General features: G+C 39.2%; 1 protein-coding gene across 1 annotated transcript in view; it reads left to right on the top strand.

The window, feature by feature from the left end:
* DPT (dermatopontin) overlaps positions 1 to 4,658 on the top strand; it is a 31,691-nt gene extending 27,033 nt beyond the window's left edge. Inside the window, exon 4 of the mRNA XM_077156898.1 lies at positions 3,546 to 4,658. Coding sequence (XP_077013013.1) covers positions 3,546 to 3,612 — 67 coding nt within the window. The 3' untranslated portion in view covers positions 3,613 to 4,658. The remainder of the gene's footprint in view (positions 1 to 3,545) is intronic.
* The last annotated feature ends 17,508 nt before the right edge of the window (positions 4,659 to 22,166 follow it).

Here is a 22,166-nt window from a genome sequence, read left to right as displayed (position 1 = left end):
CAGGGGGAGAAGACTGGAGAGAAGGAACACACAAAACTTACCAACAATATTTAGAAGGTAAAGAGGGCAATTTAAATAATCTAAAGAAACAATATTGCCTTTTCCTCACCATCAGTTCCCTGACTCTATTTCAAATATATCAAAATAAAGCAAAACAATAAAAAAAAAGAAACCAAGAATTCTTCTCCCTAGTGGTATAGAGGTGTGGATAAATTTGGTGTCAAAAGACTAGTTCAACCTATTTTATTAGATAGTTACACAGCAAATGAATTCCTGAAAATTATAGATACATGATTTGCAAGCCCAGTAAAATTTACACTAACTCAATAGATAAGGAATACAAAGAATTTAAGTGTCACTTATCTTTTGTGTTTATTTATATTTTCAAATGAATCAGTATCTCACTCAATTATTTTATTATTTAATATAGCCCATAATTTTTTTAAAAAAAACTAATCTATTAAGTAGTTCTGAAAAGACAAGTTATGTGCTTCAAGCTCCATGAACTAAAATCCCATATGTTTGCACAGAAGAGAATCCCTCAGGTATCACATGTTACTTATATTTATTTTTAGTACATGTTTAACTAGCTTGATTATCTATTTTTTAGAAGCAGTTAATTAGTAAAGGAACAGGGAAGATAGAATGAAACTCACTTCATCAATGAGAAGAAATAGATGAATGACATATGACATTTAAAAATACATTCACAAAAAGAAAGAAAATTGAAGACTCAAGAACTCAAAGAACATAGAAGCCCAGTATTATTTAGCCCCAGAGGCCAATAACTGGAAAAAGTATAGAAGGATCCTCAATATTCCTAATGAGGTCTCCAAGTCTATAAGAAAATTTGTTTGATATTCCCTGTTTAAGAAGAAAGGAAAGAATTCAGTAAAGAATACCATCTCAAATTCTGACAAAATAAAAAGGTATTGGGGCAGTTAAAATGCCTAATTCCAGCTGATTTGGAAATTTTCAGTTATGTGGATTACACAGAATTCTAGAAAATTGAGGGATTACATCATTGAGTTTGTTAAAATGAATTATGCTCACGCAATTCTGCTACTGTCACTGATAATCAGTGACTAAAAGATCCATAACTTTGGTTTCTTTAGCTGTGCTGCAAGATACTAAACTAACTCCACTGCCTTGAAAAATATTGTCAATGCAGGACACTGGCAGAGGCTTTCCCTCTGTTTTAGTTTGCTAAATGCTGCCAAAATGCAATATACCAGAAATGGAATGGCTTTTATAAAGGGGATTTAATAAGTTACACATTAAGGCATCCAGAGAATTATACCTCGACTCAAGAAAGGCTGATGTATCCAGAACCTCTTTTTTTTTTTTTTTTTTTTTTTAAAGGAAAGACAGAGAGAAGGAAGGAAGGAAGGAAGAAAGGGAAACATTTTTAAACATTTTCTTGTTTTTTATTGTATTCTGTTTCTCCGTTTTTGTTACATGGGCTGGGGCCGGGAATCGAACCGAGGTCCTCCGGCATAGCAGGCAAGCACTTTGCCCGCTGAGCCACCGCGGCCCGCCCCTCCAGAACCTCTTTTAGCCTGGAAGGCACATGGCTGGGGCCTGCTGGTTGTTTGGCTTCTGGTTTCAAACAGCCTCACAAAGGCATTTTCTTTCTGCATCTTCAAATGTCTCTGTCTGTATCAGGTCTGAGTTTTTTCCAAAATGGTTCCCTCTTAAAGGACATTCAGTAAGCAGATTAAGACCCACATTGAATGGGCAGAGATATATCTCCATGGAAACCACCTCACCAAAAGTTAGCAACCATATTTGAGTGGGTCACAGCGCCATAGAAACAACCTGACCAAAAGGTCCCATCCTAAACAGTAGGCCTGTCCCACAAGACTGGATTAGGGAAAAGATCATGGCTTTTCTGGAGTATATAACAGTTTCAAACCAGTACACCCTCCATCTGCAAGTCATAGTGGTTTCCTTCTGAAATGGAGTCTCTCAACCTTGGCACTACTGACTTTTGGGGTAGATAATTCTTTGTTGAGGGGTCTGTCCTGTGCATTGTAGATGTTTAGCTACATCTTTGGTATCTACCCACTAGATGTTAGTAGCACCACCCCTAATTGTCAATCAAATGTCTCCTGACATTGACAAATATCTCTGGCGGTCATAATGCCCTTGGTTGAGAATCACCGTTCTGGAGAGAAATGAGAGACTGAGGCTTGTTAAGTCCTAGCAAAGCCTTTTTGGACCAAGTCTGAATTCTGTTCAACATCTGAAAAATAGTGTGAGTGTCTAGCCATAAGATTTTATTTATCTATATCTCTTGGTATCACACAGACCTGCTTGCAGCAATGAAATTCATTTGATAAACACACATGTCAACGATTTGCTAATACCCATGTAAAACGGGTCATGTGCTCAACTGACAAAAATCACAGGAGCAAATACAAATAAGTAGTTGGCCACCCAGGCCCTCAAAAACTCCTTCTGGGAGACCCTACACTCAATTGTCCTAAACAAAAAACCTGGACCAGCAGTCTCAGAATTATAAAGCCTGTCTTAGTTTGCTTGATCAGTGTGTTCATAGGTGCCAGGAAAAGCTACCTCCCAGAACTGAGAGCGGTCAATCCTGCTTTCCAATTCAAAGGGTGGTAGAAGCCTTTTTCATCTTGGTGCTTTGGATAGATGGAAACTAGGGAAGGGGCCTTGCAGATTGAAAAGGGAGAAGGATAATTTTAAGGCTAAATGATCCCACTGTGCTTTGGAAGGATTTGCATGATCAAATATGGAATAATGCTTACATTTTGTTCATCAGGACAGTGCAAAGGGTGCCACAGTCTTGGAAACTATGGGTTTCCTAGTTAGGTAGGTGGTATAAAAAAAAGAGCAAGAGTTGAGGGTGATAAAATTGGGAAGCCTCTCAAATCATCACCCAATCTCATATTACATTAAAGCAAGTCACTTATCCTCTCTGAACCTGTTTCTTCACTGATACTATGATTTGTTTTGAGGATTCTTATACAAACATGGCACAAACATCTAGTGCCATGTGGGATAATATTGGAGGTGTTCACGAAATAGAAGTGACTCTTACTATTAAACATTATCAGACGAGAGAAGTGCCATGCAGAGTGGACAATCAATCTTTGTTAAATGGATGAATGAGGAATGCAGGCTTGCCTTTAGCAAAGAACATTGCTTGAAATGTATCCATACCACATTTTTTTTTAATTTGAGCAATCCTGTGTACTATGCTCCTATCCTGATACTTACACCAAATATGCAATTCAATTTCTTATGCAAGAATGTTAGATATTTCCTTTCTCACTCATAGGGGTTTAGAGTTGTTTCCCTTCATTCCATTTCTCTGTGATAATGTTTTCTGAAAAGAAACACACAGGGCGTAGCATGGAGCCTAGCACATGGTAAGTACTCAGTACAAGACAAAAATCAACGTGCAAATGGATAACCTATTTTAAATAGGACTCTTTGCAATGACATGGAGGCAATCACAGGGGTTCCTCCCATGGTGTCTTTTCTCACTGACATTGGCTTCCTGCCTCTCCCCACAGGGATCGCCAGTGGAAGTTCATAATGTGCCGGATGACTGATTACGACTGTGAATTTGCAAATGTTTAGATGTGCCCCAGACGGAAACTGAGTGAAGGGAAAGGGGGGCAGGAGACCTGAGAGTGTCCACCTTTGGAACTCCTAGAGCTGTTTCAGCTGCTTTTCTTTCCTCTCCCTGAGCTGGGAGCTTCATGTCAGCTTCCTGGGCCTTTCTGACAAGTATCACACTTACAATAAAATCCACAATTAAACTATGTTTCTCACTTTCAGCACATTCCACAGCAACCGATTTGTATAACTACAATGGCTTCCTTGTATGTCACATTCACTGTGTGCCTGCTCATAGCCCAGAAAAAATCTGGGCTCCTGGCAGCACTTGTCACAGCCTTGCCACCACTTTTACTACAAAATGAGCTGTAAGTAGGTTTGATGCTGAGCAGTACCTGGGAAGAGGTTCAGTGAAGTGGAAAGCAGGGGGAGAACTTGGGGAGGGGTACAATAAGAGTTCTCTACAGCTATGCCTGTTGAATGACACTCAAGTCCATTTCCCCACCACCACCACAACCAACAACAACCTATATGCAAATGAGCAAAGCATGCCCAGAAGTACGGATGCAGACAGCTTCGTGCACCAGGAGTGAGGAGGGTGGAAAGTGAAATGGGGAGGCAGAAGGAGGCAGAGCTGAAAGATTTAGGATCAGAAAAGTTTCCTGAGTTGGAAGAAGAATCTTAGCATACACAGTAGCGAAAGTGAGTTTCAAGAGCCAAAATAGAAAGGAAGAAGAGCGAGCATAAAAAACTGGGCTCAGTTTGGGAACTTCAGAGTGAGAGCAGCCAGGCTACTTTGGCGAGTGAATAAAGAGGTTTGGGAAAGGCCCAGGATTCCTGAGAAGTCCGGCACACGCCCTGCAGCCACGGGGAATTATTGGCAAACTGCACCTGAATTGGTCCTGACCTGCAGGGTGGGAAAGTCTGCCCTGGAGGATTCACGACTCTTCTGTGTATGGTTGGGGGATGTTTTGGGCAAAGACCTAGCACTCTCTTTCCTCCTAAGATGTCCCCAGCCCTTTGTACTCCCATGGTCATAAAAGGAATAAAAACACTAACGTTCACTATCCTGCGAATGTGAAGCATCAGTTTCTATTCTCTACTCCTCCCCTTTCCAGTTATTATTCCATTTCTTTAGAAAATATAGCTGAACATAGTACCATAGCATCATGCAAGGACTAGAGATCCAGTGATGACAATGAGAAAATACGGTTGAGGAAGCAGATAATTAAAACACACAGTGCAAGTGCTTTAATTAAGGGATGGACAAATGATGAAACAACATTTCTTAGCATTTCAATCTATCCTGATTTTTCTTCAGCATCCTCAGGCCCCCTCCACCAACAAGTTACGTGCATTTTTAGCCACAGGAAGCACCGAGGTCCTTTATCCATGCAGTTTACCTTTGTTTTCTGATCTATTCTGCCTTTCCCTCCTCCTCTCCCCCGGTGAGCCCAGGAGAGGAGCAGGGCAGGCAAAGTCACCAGGGCTCCTTTTTGTCCATCTCATCTTGGTGACGGAAAGGGTGAATCTCAATCATAGGTAACTGCACTTCCCACTGTGAGGTCACAGTGTTTTGATGGGCAAAATAAGGGTGTCCTTTGCTTTAACTCTGAAACATGTTTTCAAATATGGTTTTGCTTTTATTTCCTCCATTTCATTATTTTTGTCTCTCTGACCATTTTAATTTACCACAAGAAGACTCACTGTGTTCTGTTTTGTTTTTTCACAAAGGGAGCGATTAATATTTTAGCAATTGTAGTGGTGTTTCACCATGGCAGCCAGGAAATGGCCTTAGTTAGGTGTGTGGAGCACAGCTGGAACAGAGACACGCAACGCTGCTCGGCTGCCTTGGCAGTTACGAGGAAAACAGAAAGTAGCTGAGAGGGTGTGGGAAGGCAAGAAGGGAAACCAGGAAAGATGGTTGGGGTTAGAGAGGTCTGCAGCTGTAAGGAGCAGATGAGACTATTTATTATTCCAAATGGAATAAATGTAGCAGTTTAAACCAAAACAAAAGGAGAAGAAGAAGAAGTTATTCCTTGCATATAGGCCAAGGACAATGACAGTTAAGACATTATCAAGGTCAGCCAATGAGAACTAAGTGTCAGAGAAGGAATTAAATTCTAGGTCTTCTAATTGCAAGCTCGTTCTCTATGACATCATTACTTCCATCTGTCTTTCTACTAACTGGCTCCACAACCTGGTAGTCCCTTTCTGGGCCTAATCCCTAAAATGCGAACATGGATCTCAGTCATCATTGTGGTCTCTTGTAATTCTAGAGTTCTATGAACTCTAACATCTGCCCTGAATTACTTGAAAAGAGTTTTGCTAAGGCAGTTTGTTCCAGGGGAAGAAGCCTAGGGCTGGAGTTGAAGCCTTGTTCTTACCCCTGGCTCTGATAGAGTGGCTGTGCAATATTATGCAAATCCCCAAGCCACCATTTCCTCATCTGCCTAGTATAGATAGGATGCTTTCCTCAACTTGAAAATAGTAACCACGTAATATAATGGGAAGATGGGAGAGGACTCCTGCCTCATAGACCCTATAGTCTAAAGTGGACATATGAGAAAATAGACAATAAATAAATACACCTTTGAGGGATATGCTCCAGAGGCAGGAGAGGGCTCTGAACCAGTTTTGGGAGGCACAGGAAAGTTTCCTGAGGAAGGTGAGTCTAGGCTTTGCCCTGAAGTATAATGGGGACTTCTCCAATGAGTAGAAAAGACTGTGGGCTCTGGATTCAAACTGCCTGGGCATGTATACTGCTTTTGCCACTTATCAGCTGTGTGATGGTGGAAAAATGAGATTCCATTTCCTCACTTATGATGATAATAACAGCACCCACATCATGGAGTAGTGGTAAGGATTCAATGAGCATTGTGAGGTATCTTGCACACAAAGAGAGGAATGGAAGATTCATTAGTATATATTAAAGTTAATCAGAATTAACTGATAACTTGATATTATAATTGATATACTAACTTGATATTATAATATCAAGATGGATATTATAATATAGGTCAATAATAGGGAAAAGCTCATGAAAGAGGTGGGGCTTAAGCTTGACTCATTAATTCAGAAATTCATTTGTTCAGTCAATGAATCAGTAAGTGATTGAGTGCTTATTATGTGACAACCAAAATATTAAGTTCTTATTATAGGCCAACCACTGCATTAGGCATAGTTACTGCATTCCAAGAGATTATAAAGTAAAGGAGTTAGCCAAGCAAACAAACCAACCATTACAATATTGCTTGATAAATCAAGGACCTGCAGCACAGTCAGAAGACTATGGGGAGGGGTTAGGGTGGGGAAGGGGATAGTGGCATTCCAGGCAGTGAAAACAATGCACAGAAAAGGATACAAAAGGATGTATGGGCTTAGGGAAGTTTCCCTAGGGAAACTCTGCCCTCACCAAGGGGGTCTGGGAGGCCCAGCATGCAGTCATAAGCTTCTGAGGAGGGACAGATAGTCCCTCCATTTATGCATATTGATAGCAATATATTGATTTATCATACCTATATGGAACTCAGATTTCAACTGGGGTCTTCTGGCCCTAGAAATCTAGGGGGAGTGGAGTAGAAGGCATTGATTCCCCCATCCACCCATCTACTCCATTCCCATAAAAGCTTTAGTGAATGAATAAACTCTGGGGAAAAAAAACAACTGATGTTTGTTTCCATTAGATTAGATGTTTCCACTCTTCTCTTCTCCAAGGCTCTTTATTCATAGTAATGTCTTTTATGCTCCACTATTTTGTCTCTGACCTGAAATTCAACACTTTTTTTAGTTCCCTCAGAAGAATCCACTCCCATAAAAGCTTTAGTGAATGCATAAACTCAGAAAAAAAAACCAAACAAACGACTGAAAAATCTACATTAGATGTTCCCATTCTTTCAAGATTTTTCTTGGCCCACTTGCAGTCAGGGTTTCCCTCTCTCTGGCTGTTCCCCATGGGGCCCCAGCTTCCTTGACCATCTTCTCCCTCCCAGATTCTTCTCCTCCAATTAATGAGGGACAAGGCTACTCAATGGAGACCACTTCTGAACTTTTGTTAACCTCAAGGTGGCCAACAAAGCAGGCTTATAGTCAACAGCATCCACTCTCCTTTTAAAGCCATGATCAGTTTTAATTAAACCACTTCTGGGACTGCTGAGGATTGGTACCTGAACCAGGTGACCATCCTGATGTCCAGAGTTGGTGAGCACAGGTAAGCAGGACCCTTTAAGAAATGGTGCCTGAACCTAGGTGAGTGCGTTACCTCTTATCCATGAACTTGTTGGATCTCTTTTATTCAATTTATTCTTATGTAAAGCAAGGATAAAAAAAAATACTTACTTCAAAAGTCATAAGGAATAATAACATATTCACTCAAACCTCAAATTTTCATGGGGCTTACAACTTTTCACAGAATGTAACATCCATTATTGCATAAAAACTGAAAAACATTCAAACTCCATATTAATTTTCAAATATGTTTATTAGACACCACTGTGTGTAAGCTACCTTACTAGGTACCAGAAATCTACCAGTGTGTGACCTCTTTCTTCTCCTCAGCTTAGTGCAGCACTCTGCACCCATCAGAGCCCAGTTATCAATGTGAATGTACATGTGTCCTTAGTAGAAGATGCTGAATAGAAATATTCCAAAATGCAAATTGTGGTTCACTTTGGATTGTAGCATTACTAATTATTTCATTATTCTTTATACATTGCTGCCATCCCCAACTTTCAGCAACAATTACCATCAATTATGTTTATAATTTCTTTTAAAGTGTAATTTTAATCACGTGGAACAAAAATAGTCATCTACTGCTAAGCAGTTCAGCCCTGGTACCATGTTCCCGCTGAAGCTTGAGCATATGGCGACTTCATGGAAAGAAAGAGATTGTAAAGCCAGACCCTTTCATCTAAACGGCCACCTGATGGGCTATAATTTAATATGTAGAATTACCTGCTCTTTTCAATGTCTCTCACCATCCCCAGAGACAGTGGAACAGATGCTCAGCCTGTCTTCTGGCCAATGAGAAATTAACATATAAAATAGTCACTAGAAATCTACCTCCCTACCTCTGCTATTCACCAGAGGAGTCCTACTTGCCTTTCAGGTCCAAGCATAGACTTGGCTTCACTCAAGAACTTTTCTGAGCCTCCCCAAGCTGGTTTGGGGTCCTCTTCTTTCCCCTCAGAGCTTGGTCTTCATCTTTATTCCCCTGAAAGCAGGGATCGTGTCTCTCTTGCTCCCTGGTAGATTTCCAGTATCTAATAAGGTGCTTTACACAGAGTGGACACCTAAGACATGTACTTTTAATTAATCTGGAGTTTTGCTGGTTTTCAGTTTGCATTGGGAAGACCTATCAAACTCAAAGCAATCAATAATTGAAAATGTGTGTAAAAGCACTCAGAAAATTATGAAGTTCTTTTAAGAGTCAAGGTATTCTAAGGCAGCTGTGATTTTGATAGAGTTTCACGCCACCTCTTACTCTCTTTCTCCAACATCACTAGTTAATAATTAACTTCAATCTTTTAAGAGCAATTCACTCATGATGGATGAGTTGGAAAGCCCAACAACATTCAGCCAACAGCTGTCACTTGCATGCTCAGAAAGTGTATGTCACCATGCTAGGTTACCAAATGTCAATTTTGGTGTTGAGACCTATGAACCTGTATTGAAATTGCCATCTGAGCAGTTTGCATAACATCAGGCCTTTTAAGGGTGTGAGCTAAACCCTTGTTGACTAACTGCTGACAGGGAATGGAGCTCAGGTTGATAAAACAGGTATAATCCTATGTGAATTTGGATACTTTTTATAAATCTTAGAATGGCATATGAGTTTCAGAAGGCAGGGTTTTTTGGCTAAAATATCCCCTGTAGTGAGAGCAGGGGCTGACCCATAGTAGATATTTGATAAATATTTGATGAATAAATAAAAGTAGAGTCCAAGGCAAATGCTAACACATACTGTGATTTCATGAAGATAGTCTTTATAACCTTGGCTTTTTCTTGTTTCTCCCACTGGAGAGTGTACCTTGTCTTGCTGACCAGCTGGACTGAAGCTGTTTGTATGGTTGCCTGGCAGGCATTCATAGGTGGGGCTGATGTCCAGCATCTCCCCTTTCTTACTGGTGGATTTCAGCTGACCTGCATGTCTCCATGGGACTCTTTTGTTGGTAGACTCAAAGGTAAACTCATTAGCCATTACCCTGTGGAAAGATGCTTTGGAAATCAAACATGCTGTGCATCACAGCTGCCGGCCCATGCTGCCACAGTATAATGTCATGCAGATTGGTTCTACCCATAGGCTTCCAGGAGAAAGGGACTGAAAATCTCTCAAAGCATGAGGACAGCACAGCTTGTTTGTAGAGGGACTTAACTCAGCAGAAATTCACACAGAGTGAAGCCAGGCTCTTAGCTGTATCCATATATAAGTTCTGTATAAACCTCAAGAAAATTCACAGATCTCTGGAGGTGGTAGAAAGAATGGAAAGAGATGGACAAATCGATGGTGCAGAGCAAGGAGAACATTCTCAGCTACTCCCAGAATAGCAGCATCCCTCATTCTAAATCCATAATTTCACATAACTGTGCTTTTGTACACATTGATGTTGACTATTCCTTCAACAAGGCATTATTCATACCCTACTTTGATCCTGGCATAAACCGAACGAGGTCAAGAAACAGTAAACACACTCTTTTCCTTGGGGAGACTTTTTGATCTAGATAAGGAGACAAAAACTAAAAACCTGAAAAGTGAATGAATAAAAGAAGGCTTCTTGCAATTAAGCACACAGTGAGTGATACACACAGTAAATTTGCTGCTTTGGCAGAGGTGGGAGGATCTTTTCAGGTGGTAAAATAGAAGAGATTAGCACAGGTAGAAAGGAGAAGAAAATTCACAGAAGTAATGAAGACTACCCAAGCAAAACATATGGATGTGAGGATGCCCAAGGAGCTGAGAAAAACCTTGGAGCTCATGGGTCCAATTCTCATGTCTTACCAACAGCAAGAAGGCTGGAGCCCACATGTAAATAATATGCTCAAGGACCCCATATAAGTGACAGAACTAGATCTAGAATTGAAGACTCCAGGATCTTAGCTTGTTCCTGCACTCTGCCAGGTCATTATCCAGTGTTTCAGTGATGCAAAGTGAGAGAAGGAGTTCATGCATTTTGGGCCTTTGCACTGTGTGTGTTAGCAGACCTTCTCATTTAATACTTGCAGCTGCTCTAAATAGGCATGCTTACAGCCATTTTAGTGGTGGACTCAAAGGTTTCTGAAAGGCAAGTAATCTGCCCAAGGTCATGCAGCTAGTCAAGGTGCTATTTGAATCAAGTCTGACTGTTTTCAAAGCCCAGGTTCTTCCAATATTTCAATCTGGAGAAAGGGCTCCCACTGGGAGTAATGAGAGATAATATTTTCATATCCTGATTTCATAGTTCCATAATTGACTGCTGCACAATATGAAGAAATAATTCTCAGATTTCTTATAATCTTTTAAATATTGCCCTTGGAGAAGGAGATGGAATTGTAAGGCAGACTGGAGAATTTGCAGGAGGCCTTAAAAGCTGATTGAGTGGTCTGAAAATGATAATGTTGCTACTCTACTTTTTCATATTAACTTAGGCCTCACCCATCATAATAAAATCAGGCACAGATTCAATTTATCCTTCAGTTACAATAGCTCTCCTTTTCTGCCTTCTAAAAATGATTACTAAATAACAAAACTTCAATTCCATAAACTCAGTCTAACCCAAGTAAGCAGAATTACTCTGACAACCGAGAAAGTAATTGACTTTTCTTGGTCCTTCAGGCTCCATAATCGTTTCAGCTCTTCCTACAGAATCCAACCTTGTTTATCTTTGCTGTGCGTGCTCTGGGAATCTTTTTGTCTAGTGAATGAGCATGTTCAATAAACACAACTGTTCTCAGTTGATTAAACCCCAGGATACTTAGTCAATTAGCAGAAATGTGTCAGGCTGATATCAAAGCTCTAGCCCACCCCAATACATGAGACCATTTTCCAATGCTATCTCAGAGTGTGCAGGTTACCTGCATCATAAACCAAATTGGTCACAGACTTTGCAGTTCATAACAGCTACAATGGACGTAGTCATTATTTTTCATTAGCTTTCAATCCCAGCAAAGGAGTTTGGTCACAATCTAAAGAAGTGGCAAAAAGTAGTTCACCTCTCTTAGATATTGCAAAGGTTCCACTTACCATGAGTAGGAAGGTTATGATAGCTACAACCATGAGGTCATTCCTCATGAAGTCACAAGGTAAGCTGCCACTGATATTATGGGCTTTGTCAGACCACACTGGCCTAAGTGAATACAGAGAAGACACCGTCTGCTAAAATGGCCAGGTCTTTGATTAAATAGTGGCTCTAAATGTGCATACCAAATAATGATGATGATAATAATGAATAATTATCTTTGTGTATACTCCAAGTCAAGCTCTTTACCCAGCCCTTATATGGACCTTATTTGAATAGTTATAGGAGCCTTACAATTGTGGCTATCACTATTCTCATTTTACAGATGATAAAACTGAGGCTCAGAGAGGTTACTACTTTCTCAAGGTCACACACCCTACATATCAGAGCAGAATTCAAACTCAGACCTGGCTGACCCCAGAGCACAGGTGTTCCAGTGTAGACTGTGCTATACTGCCATTAGCTTGCACTGCTAATGTCACCTGCTATCTCACCACCTAAGGCTCATCCAGCATTGGCACCAAATAAACTTAATATCAAATCTCATTTGAAGCCTTGGGAAGAGCTAATGCTTCTCTGGTACATGTAATTCATTAATCTATCCCCCAAATCTAACAGAGTACCTCGAACATCATTGTTGCTCAATATTTGTTCAGTGAATGAATGACTTACTTGTTTGATTAATATTGGCTAATGTTCTAAGTGACAACACCTTTCTTCATCGCTCCCATACTCTCTTTTTTATAGCTCAAACTTCAATGCGTAGCAAAAGTACAAGCTCAAAAGAAGACAACAGCAGGCATTCTCCAAAGGAGGAGAAGCTTCTCCCATACTCTTAATTCATATTCTTTCAATATTTTTTCACTGCTGCTCTCATTCTTATGTCCCCAAGCATTGATACTGTGCTTTTAGGACTTCTAGTCCTTGATCTAAAAAAAAAAAAAAATGAAGGAAGAGAGATCACCAAACATATTCCACGTTTTCATAGACCTGTGCCTTAGGGCCATACCTTCACATGTGTTCTGAACCAGTGGAGTCACTGGCTATAATTTTCACCCCCTAAGTAATTCTTGGTTTTGAACTCTTTTATCTATTCCTTTATTCAAATCCTTATTCTTGCTTCCCAGTTTCCTTGGCTCCAGGATTTTCCTCAAGAAATCCACCCACCTGCTAGGGGAACATTTTTCCAAAACACCAATCCAATTATGTTGTTTCTCTGTTAAGGACACTTTCGTGATTCCTACATACTTTCCAAGTAAAACATGCATGCATTTGAATGGCCTAGTACCTTTCACGCTGCTGCACTAGTGCCCATGCTCCAACCATGGGAAATCATCTACATTTCCCTGAATAGACTGTGTCCCTTTATGCCACTGTCCCTTTTCACTTTCTATATCCCACACCCAATGCCTCTGTATCTGCACCTTCTTTCTCTGACTAACTCTTAGAATTTTATTCCCAGATTCCCGGGATGGGTTCAAAATTCCTTCCTGGTGCTGCCATAACACTTGTTTACACCTACATCATAGCACTTGTCACACCTTTGTATTTTCCTGTTTTGACAATGATTTAATACTCTCTTTGTTCCTTGTACTCAGTGTCCAGAATATAGTTGGCATTCATTAAATATTAACTATTTAAACAATTAAGGGGCGAAAGAAGTGAATTTTAACATGTGAGAATCTATAGCTATGTAAAAATTAACTACAAGTAGAGCTCATTGCAACAGCTTTCTAAGCAGTCTCTCTGTCTTCATTTTTGCCTGCTTCCCTCAAATTCCACTTACACGGAACTACCCAGAGTGATCATTCTAACATAGAAATCTTTCACCTACAGCTTGTACTTTGCATACTCCCCAAAGGGCATGGGTATAAGTTCAATTTCTAAACAAGGTAGCAATTGTCCTCCATGGGTTAGCCTCCTCTGCCTCTTGCCTCCCCAATCCCTGACTTTCTTGATCTTTCCCAAATGCAGGTCCAAGGTTTTCATAGGTGATGCCAGATGCACAACACAATCATTACCTTGCCACAATGTTTGATGATAGCTATTTAAATGTATGAAACCATCAGCAGAGAGTAGATTTCTCAAGGGCACAGCTTGCATCTTATTTATCTCCAAATCCCAGGTAGCTAGCATAGTTTCTGACCCATAGGAGGTGCTCATTAATGGGTATTGAATTAGTGTTATCTAACAGTAGGCTTAGTAGTGAACCAGCAGGAAAAATATGCAATGTGTTGCAAAGGAAATAAAGTTATAAACAAACATCAGGGCTTCTAGCACGCTTTAAACTCAACATGTCTCAGGATGATAGGGGGATTTATACTTCCCATCAAAAGTTCTTCAAGCGCGAACAGTATTTCATGAATTCTTTTGGTACAAATTACAATCTGATTATATCATAAGAAGATAAGTAGAAAATTAAAATGCAAATAATCTTAATAATGTGCAACTAATTTCATAAAGCAAGAAGTTTTAATATACATTTTTAAAACAAATGATGTATAATATTAACATTATTGCATTTGTTAGTATTATACACAGCAGCTGATTACATTATTTCACCTATTCTTTCTCGTTGTCCCCAGCCACCATGCCATGCATGTATCATTGGGATAGTTTTTTGTCAATGGGCCGACAAGTATTTATTAAACACTTCTTGTGGAGATAGCACCATGATGTTTGCAAGGGGAAATAATGAGGTAAAAGATTTCTGGTCTTCAATCAGCTCACAGTTTATTTGAGTAGAACAAAGAGAATCCAAGAGCAATAAAAGTCAGTCTGTAAACACAAATATCAGAAGCTAACCACTGCAGATCTGATGAGAGGAAGAGTGATCACTCAAGGCTTAATGGAAGAAGTGACTTAAATAGGTCTTGAAACAGAAAAGGATTTGGATAGTTAGAAAGAGGGCTTTTCTAGGATTTGAGAGGCAATATATGCTTTATTTGTTTATATTTTCATTCATTTATGAAGTACATGTTGAAATTAAGGTCCAATTGAAATTCACCCCCATTCCCAAAAGCTGGTTTGATCATAGTGACATGAGCTACATGCGATTATCACCAATACGCATCAAGCACACAAGCATCACAAACAACTGCATAGCTCCTCCACACACATGCAGGGTAGGTTTTATTGCTTCATTTTACAGATAAGAAAGGAGGCACCAAGAGATTGTGATATGCACAACTTTACAGAGACAGGAATAAGACTTAAACTCAAATCTACTGCCCCCAAAGCCCAAGCTTTTTCCAGTACCATGCAAGAATCAAAAGTTAAATTTTGCCAAAAAGTTTCATCAGTTTTTCCAAATTCCCTCCAGCTTGGGGTTGAATAGATTAGCTGTGCTAAAGCAAATTTGGTTACTTAGTACTTGTCTTGGGCTAAAAAATCTATAACATGTCTTTTTAATCTGAAAAGCACATTATCCTCTCTAGTCTGAATTTATGGATACCACTAGTTCAGTCATAATTTGCTCACTACCACAGAATTAACTCATCAAACAACCAGTCAGGACAATTAAGAAATAATATATCTGATGTATTTAACCAGAGAATTTAAGCACAATGATTAAACTGCTTGAGAGTGAAACAAAACCAGAGTCTTGGCCAAGCCTAACATTACCTCATCCTTCACTTTAATACACTGAGTTCCTGTTTATAAACAGTACGTGCTCTCATTAAAACTGAATTTTGACTATTAGAGGTTCTAATAAAATTTATTTTAGCTACTAAAAATATTCATGTTATTGTCTTCTGGCTTCTCTCATATCTCTATACTCTTGTACAAAACACTATATAAAAAAAAAAACTCATGGGCAGGCCATGGTGTGTCAGCAGACAGAGTTCTTGCCGGCCATGCCACAGACCCAGGTTCGATTCCCAGTGCCTGCCCATGCAAAAAAAAAAAAAAAAAAAAAAAAAAAATCATTAAGTTTCTGAGTGTGTTACTCCTATTTGAACACTAAACACTTATTAAACGATCTCAAAATTCTACACTTTCCTATGGCAGTGTATGAATGTCTTAAAGTATTCATCTGAATCACTACAAAGAGAATCTTGAAAGGCTTTTGGAGCTTCTAAATTCACATTTTCTTACCTTGATTGGAAAGCAGTGCCAGATGTTTGAGGCAAATTTTCAGGTTTCATCCAACTCCCATATGGCCATTCTTTTTTCCCAGGGTGAATTTCTGGAAAGCTAGGGACTGTGGCTTGCTTCCCCAGAGTGCCAACATTAATGAGAAGAGTTTTGAAGTATCACAACAAGAGAGACTTCCTAAGTGCACCTCAGGGGTATTGACCTTGGCTTTGCCTTTAAAGCTGGGCTACAACCATTGCAAGGTCCATTCTGCTTCTGTCAGCTTCATGTCCCCTTGACCAGATTTCCAAACCCAGGTGCTTGCTGTAAGTTTAATTCTAAGGCATATCAAAAGTCATCTCTGAGAGACAGCATATTAATAGTGAATCTCCTGACCATGATCATAAGCCTTACGTAAATTTAGTTCCAGCAAAGACAACCAGGACAGAAATTTCTCTATATAAGAGCATTTGCTTCTAGGACAACAGGACAGAGAGATCAAAGCATGACACCTCATGCCTTGGATCAGCTGTATTAGATATAGTTGAAGTTTTTCAGGAAAATCTTTCATTGACTGGGTTAGTGAGCAACATAGAACCATTAGGAGAGTATGGAATATGAAATCAGTTCTCCTGTTTCTTATTCTTCTTTGACAACTTTTAATTTGCACAACTTTGGACCAGTAACTTAATTCTCATGATGCAGTTTCCTAATCTGTAAAATGAAAATAGCTACAATGATTCTTCCCTACCTCACTGAGCTGTCTTGAGGATTAATTGAGATATGAGCAAACAAACCACAAATACCATATGCTGATTCAGATTAGTATTAATTCCACATTCCTATCTACCATTATAGATTGCCTGAGTAAATGTTTTTTTTTCAAACTCCCTAATTGCCTTCAACTTTGAATTTAGGAAAAAATTTATAAGCAATTTATCATGCGCCATATGTGAGCCCCACCCTTGCTTGGAGCTACAGGAGTGTAGTAGTTAGGTTCAGGTGTCAACGTGGAAATGCGATGGTGCCCAGTGGTTCTGTTGCTGTGGACTTAAACCATCAGCATGTGAACTTCATCAATGGCTGTTTACACATTTGGTCGTATAAAGGGAGTGCCTTCTTCAGTGAGTGAGACTTAAAAGAAGTCAGAAGAGAGAGAAGCAGTTCAGCACAGCTCCAAGGAACTAAGTACAACGTAGCTCAGAGCTCAGAGCTGATTTAGACCCAGATGTATTGGAGATGCAGAAAGGAGCCTCCCTGGGGAAAGTCACTTGAACCCAGAAGCTGGGAAAGAAGTCCAGCAGACATTGCCATATGCCTTTCCAAATTAGTAAATTTGTAACTAAATAAATTCCCTTTACAAAATATACCATTTCTGGTGTATTACATTTCAGCAGCATTAGCCCACTAAAATAGAGTGTTAACAATAAATATCCTAACCTTCGGGATCTCATAATTTAGTCATAGAGAATATTTGGATACAAAAGAAACAAAGGCTGAAAAAATCAGGGCAATGATGAACTAGGTCAATAGGAAAGGCCGCTGCTGTATGGGTTCATACATGGTAGAGGAGAGTGGGCGATGTTGAAGTCTGGAGATGCAAGAGGGCAAAGCTTTGTGAAAGAGGGACATAAGCTGGGTGAAGATGTACTTGGAAAGCCTAAATTAACAGAAAGCTCATCCTTTGAGCTGTTCCTGCGTTGAGTTGTGGCCTAAAAAGAATGAGAAAGTAATTGACAAGAAACAAATAAGATAGAATCCATAATTTATGTCTTAGCACAAGCATTTCTTCCTAGAAAACAATGGAGTTTTTAGCAAAGAGCGGAAATGTTTTTCACTCTCAGTGAAGGTGACTGCAGGGCTGGATAAAAAATTCTAATTGCTTTGATTGGCAATCTTGGTCAAGAGAAGCCTCTGGAAATTCTTGTGTGTTACTGAACCCAGTGAAATACTCGTGTGTATTACAAACTAGGAAAAAATATTTTACTAGAGGATTATGATTCAAGTTTTTAGATATTCATATCTTTTCAGAAAATGATTAACATTTATTGAGTGTGTTAGTATGTGCCAGGCACTATACTAAGAAATTGTATACATTACATAATTGCAATTATCTAATAATTACAAAACTTAATACAAGTACACAATGATGCTATTTTTCCTCTATTTTATGCATGATAAAACTGGCATGTAAAGCAGTGGATTAACTTGCCAGCATAAGGGGTATCGTTAGGATTCCAAGGCCTATACTTTTAATCACTTCATAAATATTTCTTATTTTTCTTTTTCATTTTTATGAGCTACTTGTTTATTTAGATGTTGAAGGGTTACAGAATATTTACAGGAGAAAGAGCATATGTTGGATATCAGTTTACTCTGTAAATTTTATTTTCTCAGTGAATTGGGATGTAACCTCCATTATTTTATTCTAGTGACAGAAGATGCTAGCACTAAATATTTTAGTCATGGAACATGTAATGTGTTCTGTAGGTGCTCAGTATGGAAATCACTGCTAAGGAAATTTAAAACTTTGAGGAAGGGGTCCATGGGTGCTTTACTGGTAGAATGCTCACCTACCATGCAGGAGACCAGGGATCGATTCCCAGCCCGTGAACCCCACCCCCACCCCCAAAATAAATTCACTTTAAGCAATACAGAAGCAGGGAGCCTTGCCCGACCACAAGAACCAATTTGTTCTTGGCCACAAATTCTTTGGCTTTCTCCAGTTGTTTTGCCATGCCAGGATCCCAGATGGCACTAAGAAAGGGACTTTTGGACTTTGGGAGATTCAGTCACCATGCTCAACAGTTAAGGAAAATATGGTTTTAACAACCCAACATTTTAAAAAATACTGCCATGCATCTCAACCAGCAGCTCTGAGTATTTCTGCCCCTGTCCCCAGAATCCAAGTGAAAATCTTTCAATATCAAAGGAAAATCATCCTCTTCCATTCTCTTAAAGCGGGTTCAGATACATTAGCCTGAGCAGTCCATGTAACAGCTGTGGGAGACTGCAGTCTGTCAGGCTTTCTAGACCACATCTTTTCTTTCCATTCCTCATTTCTGGAGATGATTTTGTGTTCCAGAAGTTTGCCTATAGGTCACAGCTCAATTCAATATGGTGGAGCATTATTCAGGAAATAAGTGTTTTGTTTTGTTTTTGTAGAAGTGCTCAACATTTTGCAGAGAGTTCTTCATTTTTCCAGGAGTACCTTTAAAAGGCAAACAACACAGAAAAATGGAGAAATTCAGACAACAGGTCATTAGGGCAAATCATCTTCCCTCGAGACAAGGTTAGAAGAGATATTAAAAGTTTTAAATCTTGAAAGAAATTTAGCATCTTCAGAAGTCCTCACTTAGGCTTTTTGTTTGTTTTTCTCCAGTGTAAGCAAAGACCTTCCATTAGAGGCAGTCTTAGCAAAATGGGCCTACAAGGCAAAATTTAGCCCCTCACTCAATTGGATGGAAAGATTCTAGTGCTCCAAATATCTCCTTAGACTGTACCTGCAGTGAGAGTTGGGACTGACTAGTAGAGAGGGGTGAATAATCACCACAAGTAGACATAAACAAAAATAGAGAAGGAAAACAATTAAAGGGGATGGTAGACATGTATAAGAGGAGTGTAGAAAATTAAAATAGCCCACTATGTGGTCATAAATCACATTCCCTTCTGGCTTTGCCCCCTGCTCCCCCCACCTCCCCCCACCCCCAGGTAGAGGGTTTAGAAGTCATCAGTAATGAAGTAAGGGGAAGTTAATTTTGATAGACAGTGGTGAGGGTAACTTGTTGGGGACAGACCCTTGAGAAATAAAGAATCATTTAGAAAGGAACAGGGAAATGAAGAGCAAAGATGATTCTTGGAGAATTAGTCAGAGCCTCTTACATTTATTTGAACTCCAGAAGGAGATAGCTGTTTTCTCAGATTCTTCCTGTCTTCCTTTTTGACCTGGAGTACACTGTTTCATGGAGGGTTTTGGCTCAAAAGGATACTCTCCTTCCTTTTCATGTGTCCAGTGTATGGAAGATCATTCATGGCCCATACTCACTTCTACCTAGTTTCAAATTAACAATCATAATAAGCCTTTTTTGTCTAAGTTGTCCAGATAATTATCTTTAATTCTTCCTTTCTGTTGTGAAGCTCCCTATTAATAATACTTTTTAAACTTTTGCCTCTAAGGTAAATAACCAGCCTAATGTGCTTAAGGGAAGAGGGAGGGAGGGAATAGTAAGAGCAAGATATTCCTTGGGAAACCCAAAGCAGAATCATCTTGGTGAGCAACTATGATTATACAAATTTAGAAGCTGGGGAAGGAGGAGGAGGAAGGAAGGAGTCTCACAATGTGTATTCTTCAACCAGATAATGGTTTTCATCCTTTGGGAGCAAGAGGACCTCTTTAATATAAGATGACCAGTGGTCCCAGTTTGCCCAGGACTATGTGGTTTCAACACTTTAAGTCCCCTGTCTCTGGAAAACTTCTCCTAGGGTGCAAAAAAAGAGTCTCAATGGCAATGGGTGTGGAAGTTTGGAGAAAAAGAACAGAACCCATGCAGTGGCCTAAAAAATAGGAACTGAAAGTAGCCTAAAAAATAGGGACTGAAAGTAGCATTGTTTTTAGTGTCAAGTGGCTAGAACATAGAATATCCATCCACTTTCTATAGCTGTGGTTGCTATTTTTATCCCTGACCACCAATGCTGGCAGCTATTATCTGAGGCTCACAATAATGGATCATCCATTGTTGCATTACTCTAAGTGATAAGACTTAAGCGTGCAACTTAAGCACAGTTAATCATGAGTCTTAACAATCCATATCTTACTTTCCTGTAGAATAATTATGGTGCTTTGTATCAAGATAGTGCTAGTTTTTTTTTTTTTTTTTTTTTTAACGTTGGTGACTATGACCATGTTTTCTAAAAGTCCAGATAATGAAAATAAGATCCATTACAATATTTGTGCCAGCATGCCCCAAAGGTCATGGATAATGAAGGCTAAACAACTGCATTTTCAAATGATGGATGGAAGGGCACATACTACGTGACTAGGGAGATAACCAAAAAAAGAGCATACTGCAGCACAATATGCAAAAGAATTTGGGATTGGGGACAATGGAAAAAGGGGTTAAAAAAAGCAATGGACTGATTTTCAGAGGTCAAGGATGAGATAGGCAAGTACTTTTAAATAATTGAACGTGTTTTCAGCTCCCAAAGAGATGCCAATGCTCAGTAGAAAAGACTAGCCACTAAATTAGCTTGCACATACCACATGGATGAGCATGTGTTTTTGAGTCCTCTAAGAAACTGAGTAAAGCGCATCTTCTAATTCAGAGATGGTAACTAAAATGACTTGTCAGGGAACAAAAGAGAATTTTGATAAAAAGTTGTGCTGGAGCAGTGCAACGGTGGCTCAGCAGCAGAATTCTCACCTATCATGCAAAAGAGTCGTGCTGAACACTTGAAATGTAAAGCTGATTCTGTCAGAGCCTACCCACAATCATGCTTTCTACAAGGTATAAGAAAGTGATAAGTAGAATCATGGCAACAACAACAAAATATTCCCTAGCTCTATTTTGGTTTGAAAAATGGAGTTTCAAATCATCTTCTTGAATATTTTAGTGAAACCACAGAAAGCATACAATGAAAGATTATTGATATCTTATCCAAATACAAATCAGACTTTGTTCATCTATCTGCATCTTTGAAAGGCCGTACAAAGGTAAATTTTGGCAAATTCTAATCAGCCTATAAATTTCTTACCAAAGAAAATGAAAAGATCTGATTTAATTGTCTTACACACCTTGTACCCAGCACTGCTAAAAGGTGGTATGATTTGCTTACCAATGATATTGAGGCTTCCATAGTGAAAGCGTCTGGTTGCTTTTCACTTTACTCAAATTGTGTGGAAGCACTTATGACATATTTTACTTTATAGAACTAGAAGGAGTTAGTTTCCTCAGACATGTGCCTGCAACATGACTAGCACTGTTGCCATAGAAAAATATGATTTTATGGTAAGACGATATTTTAACGCCTTTTCTAAGACCAGCAATAAAATTAGCCTTCCTGTAGGTACATGTCTAAGGAAGCTATCTCTTTACATTTCTATAAAGTAAAAAAATGAGAAAAAGATGAATTGATTGTGAACACCTCTGAGTTATTCAATGTTATGTGTAGGTTGTGGCAAAAAAAAATTCACATAGTGAAATAAATGACTCATTTTTTGGAAGTAAAGCTATTTCAAACTCAAGAAAAAAAAGTTACGCACTATTTCGGTTTGCTAATGCTGCCGGA

This window comes from Tamandua tetradactyla, chromosome 4, assembly GCF_023851605.1.
Source record: "Tamandua tetradactyla isolate mTamTet1 chromosome 4, mTamTet1.pri, whole genome shotgun sequence".
NCBI classification, from domain to species: Eukaryota; Metazoa; Chordata; class Mammalia; order Pilosa; family Myrmecophagidae; genus Tamandua; species Tamandua tetradactyla.
This window is presented reverse-complemented; position numbering and strand designations above follow the sequence as displayed.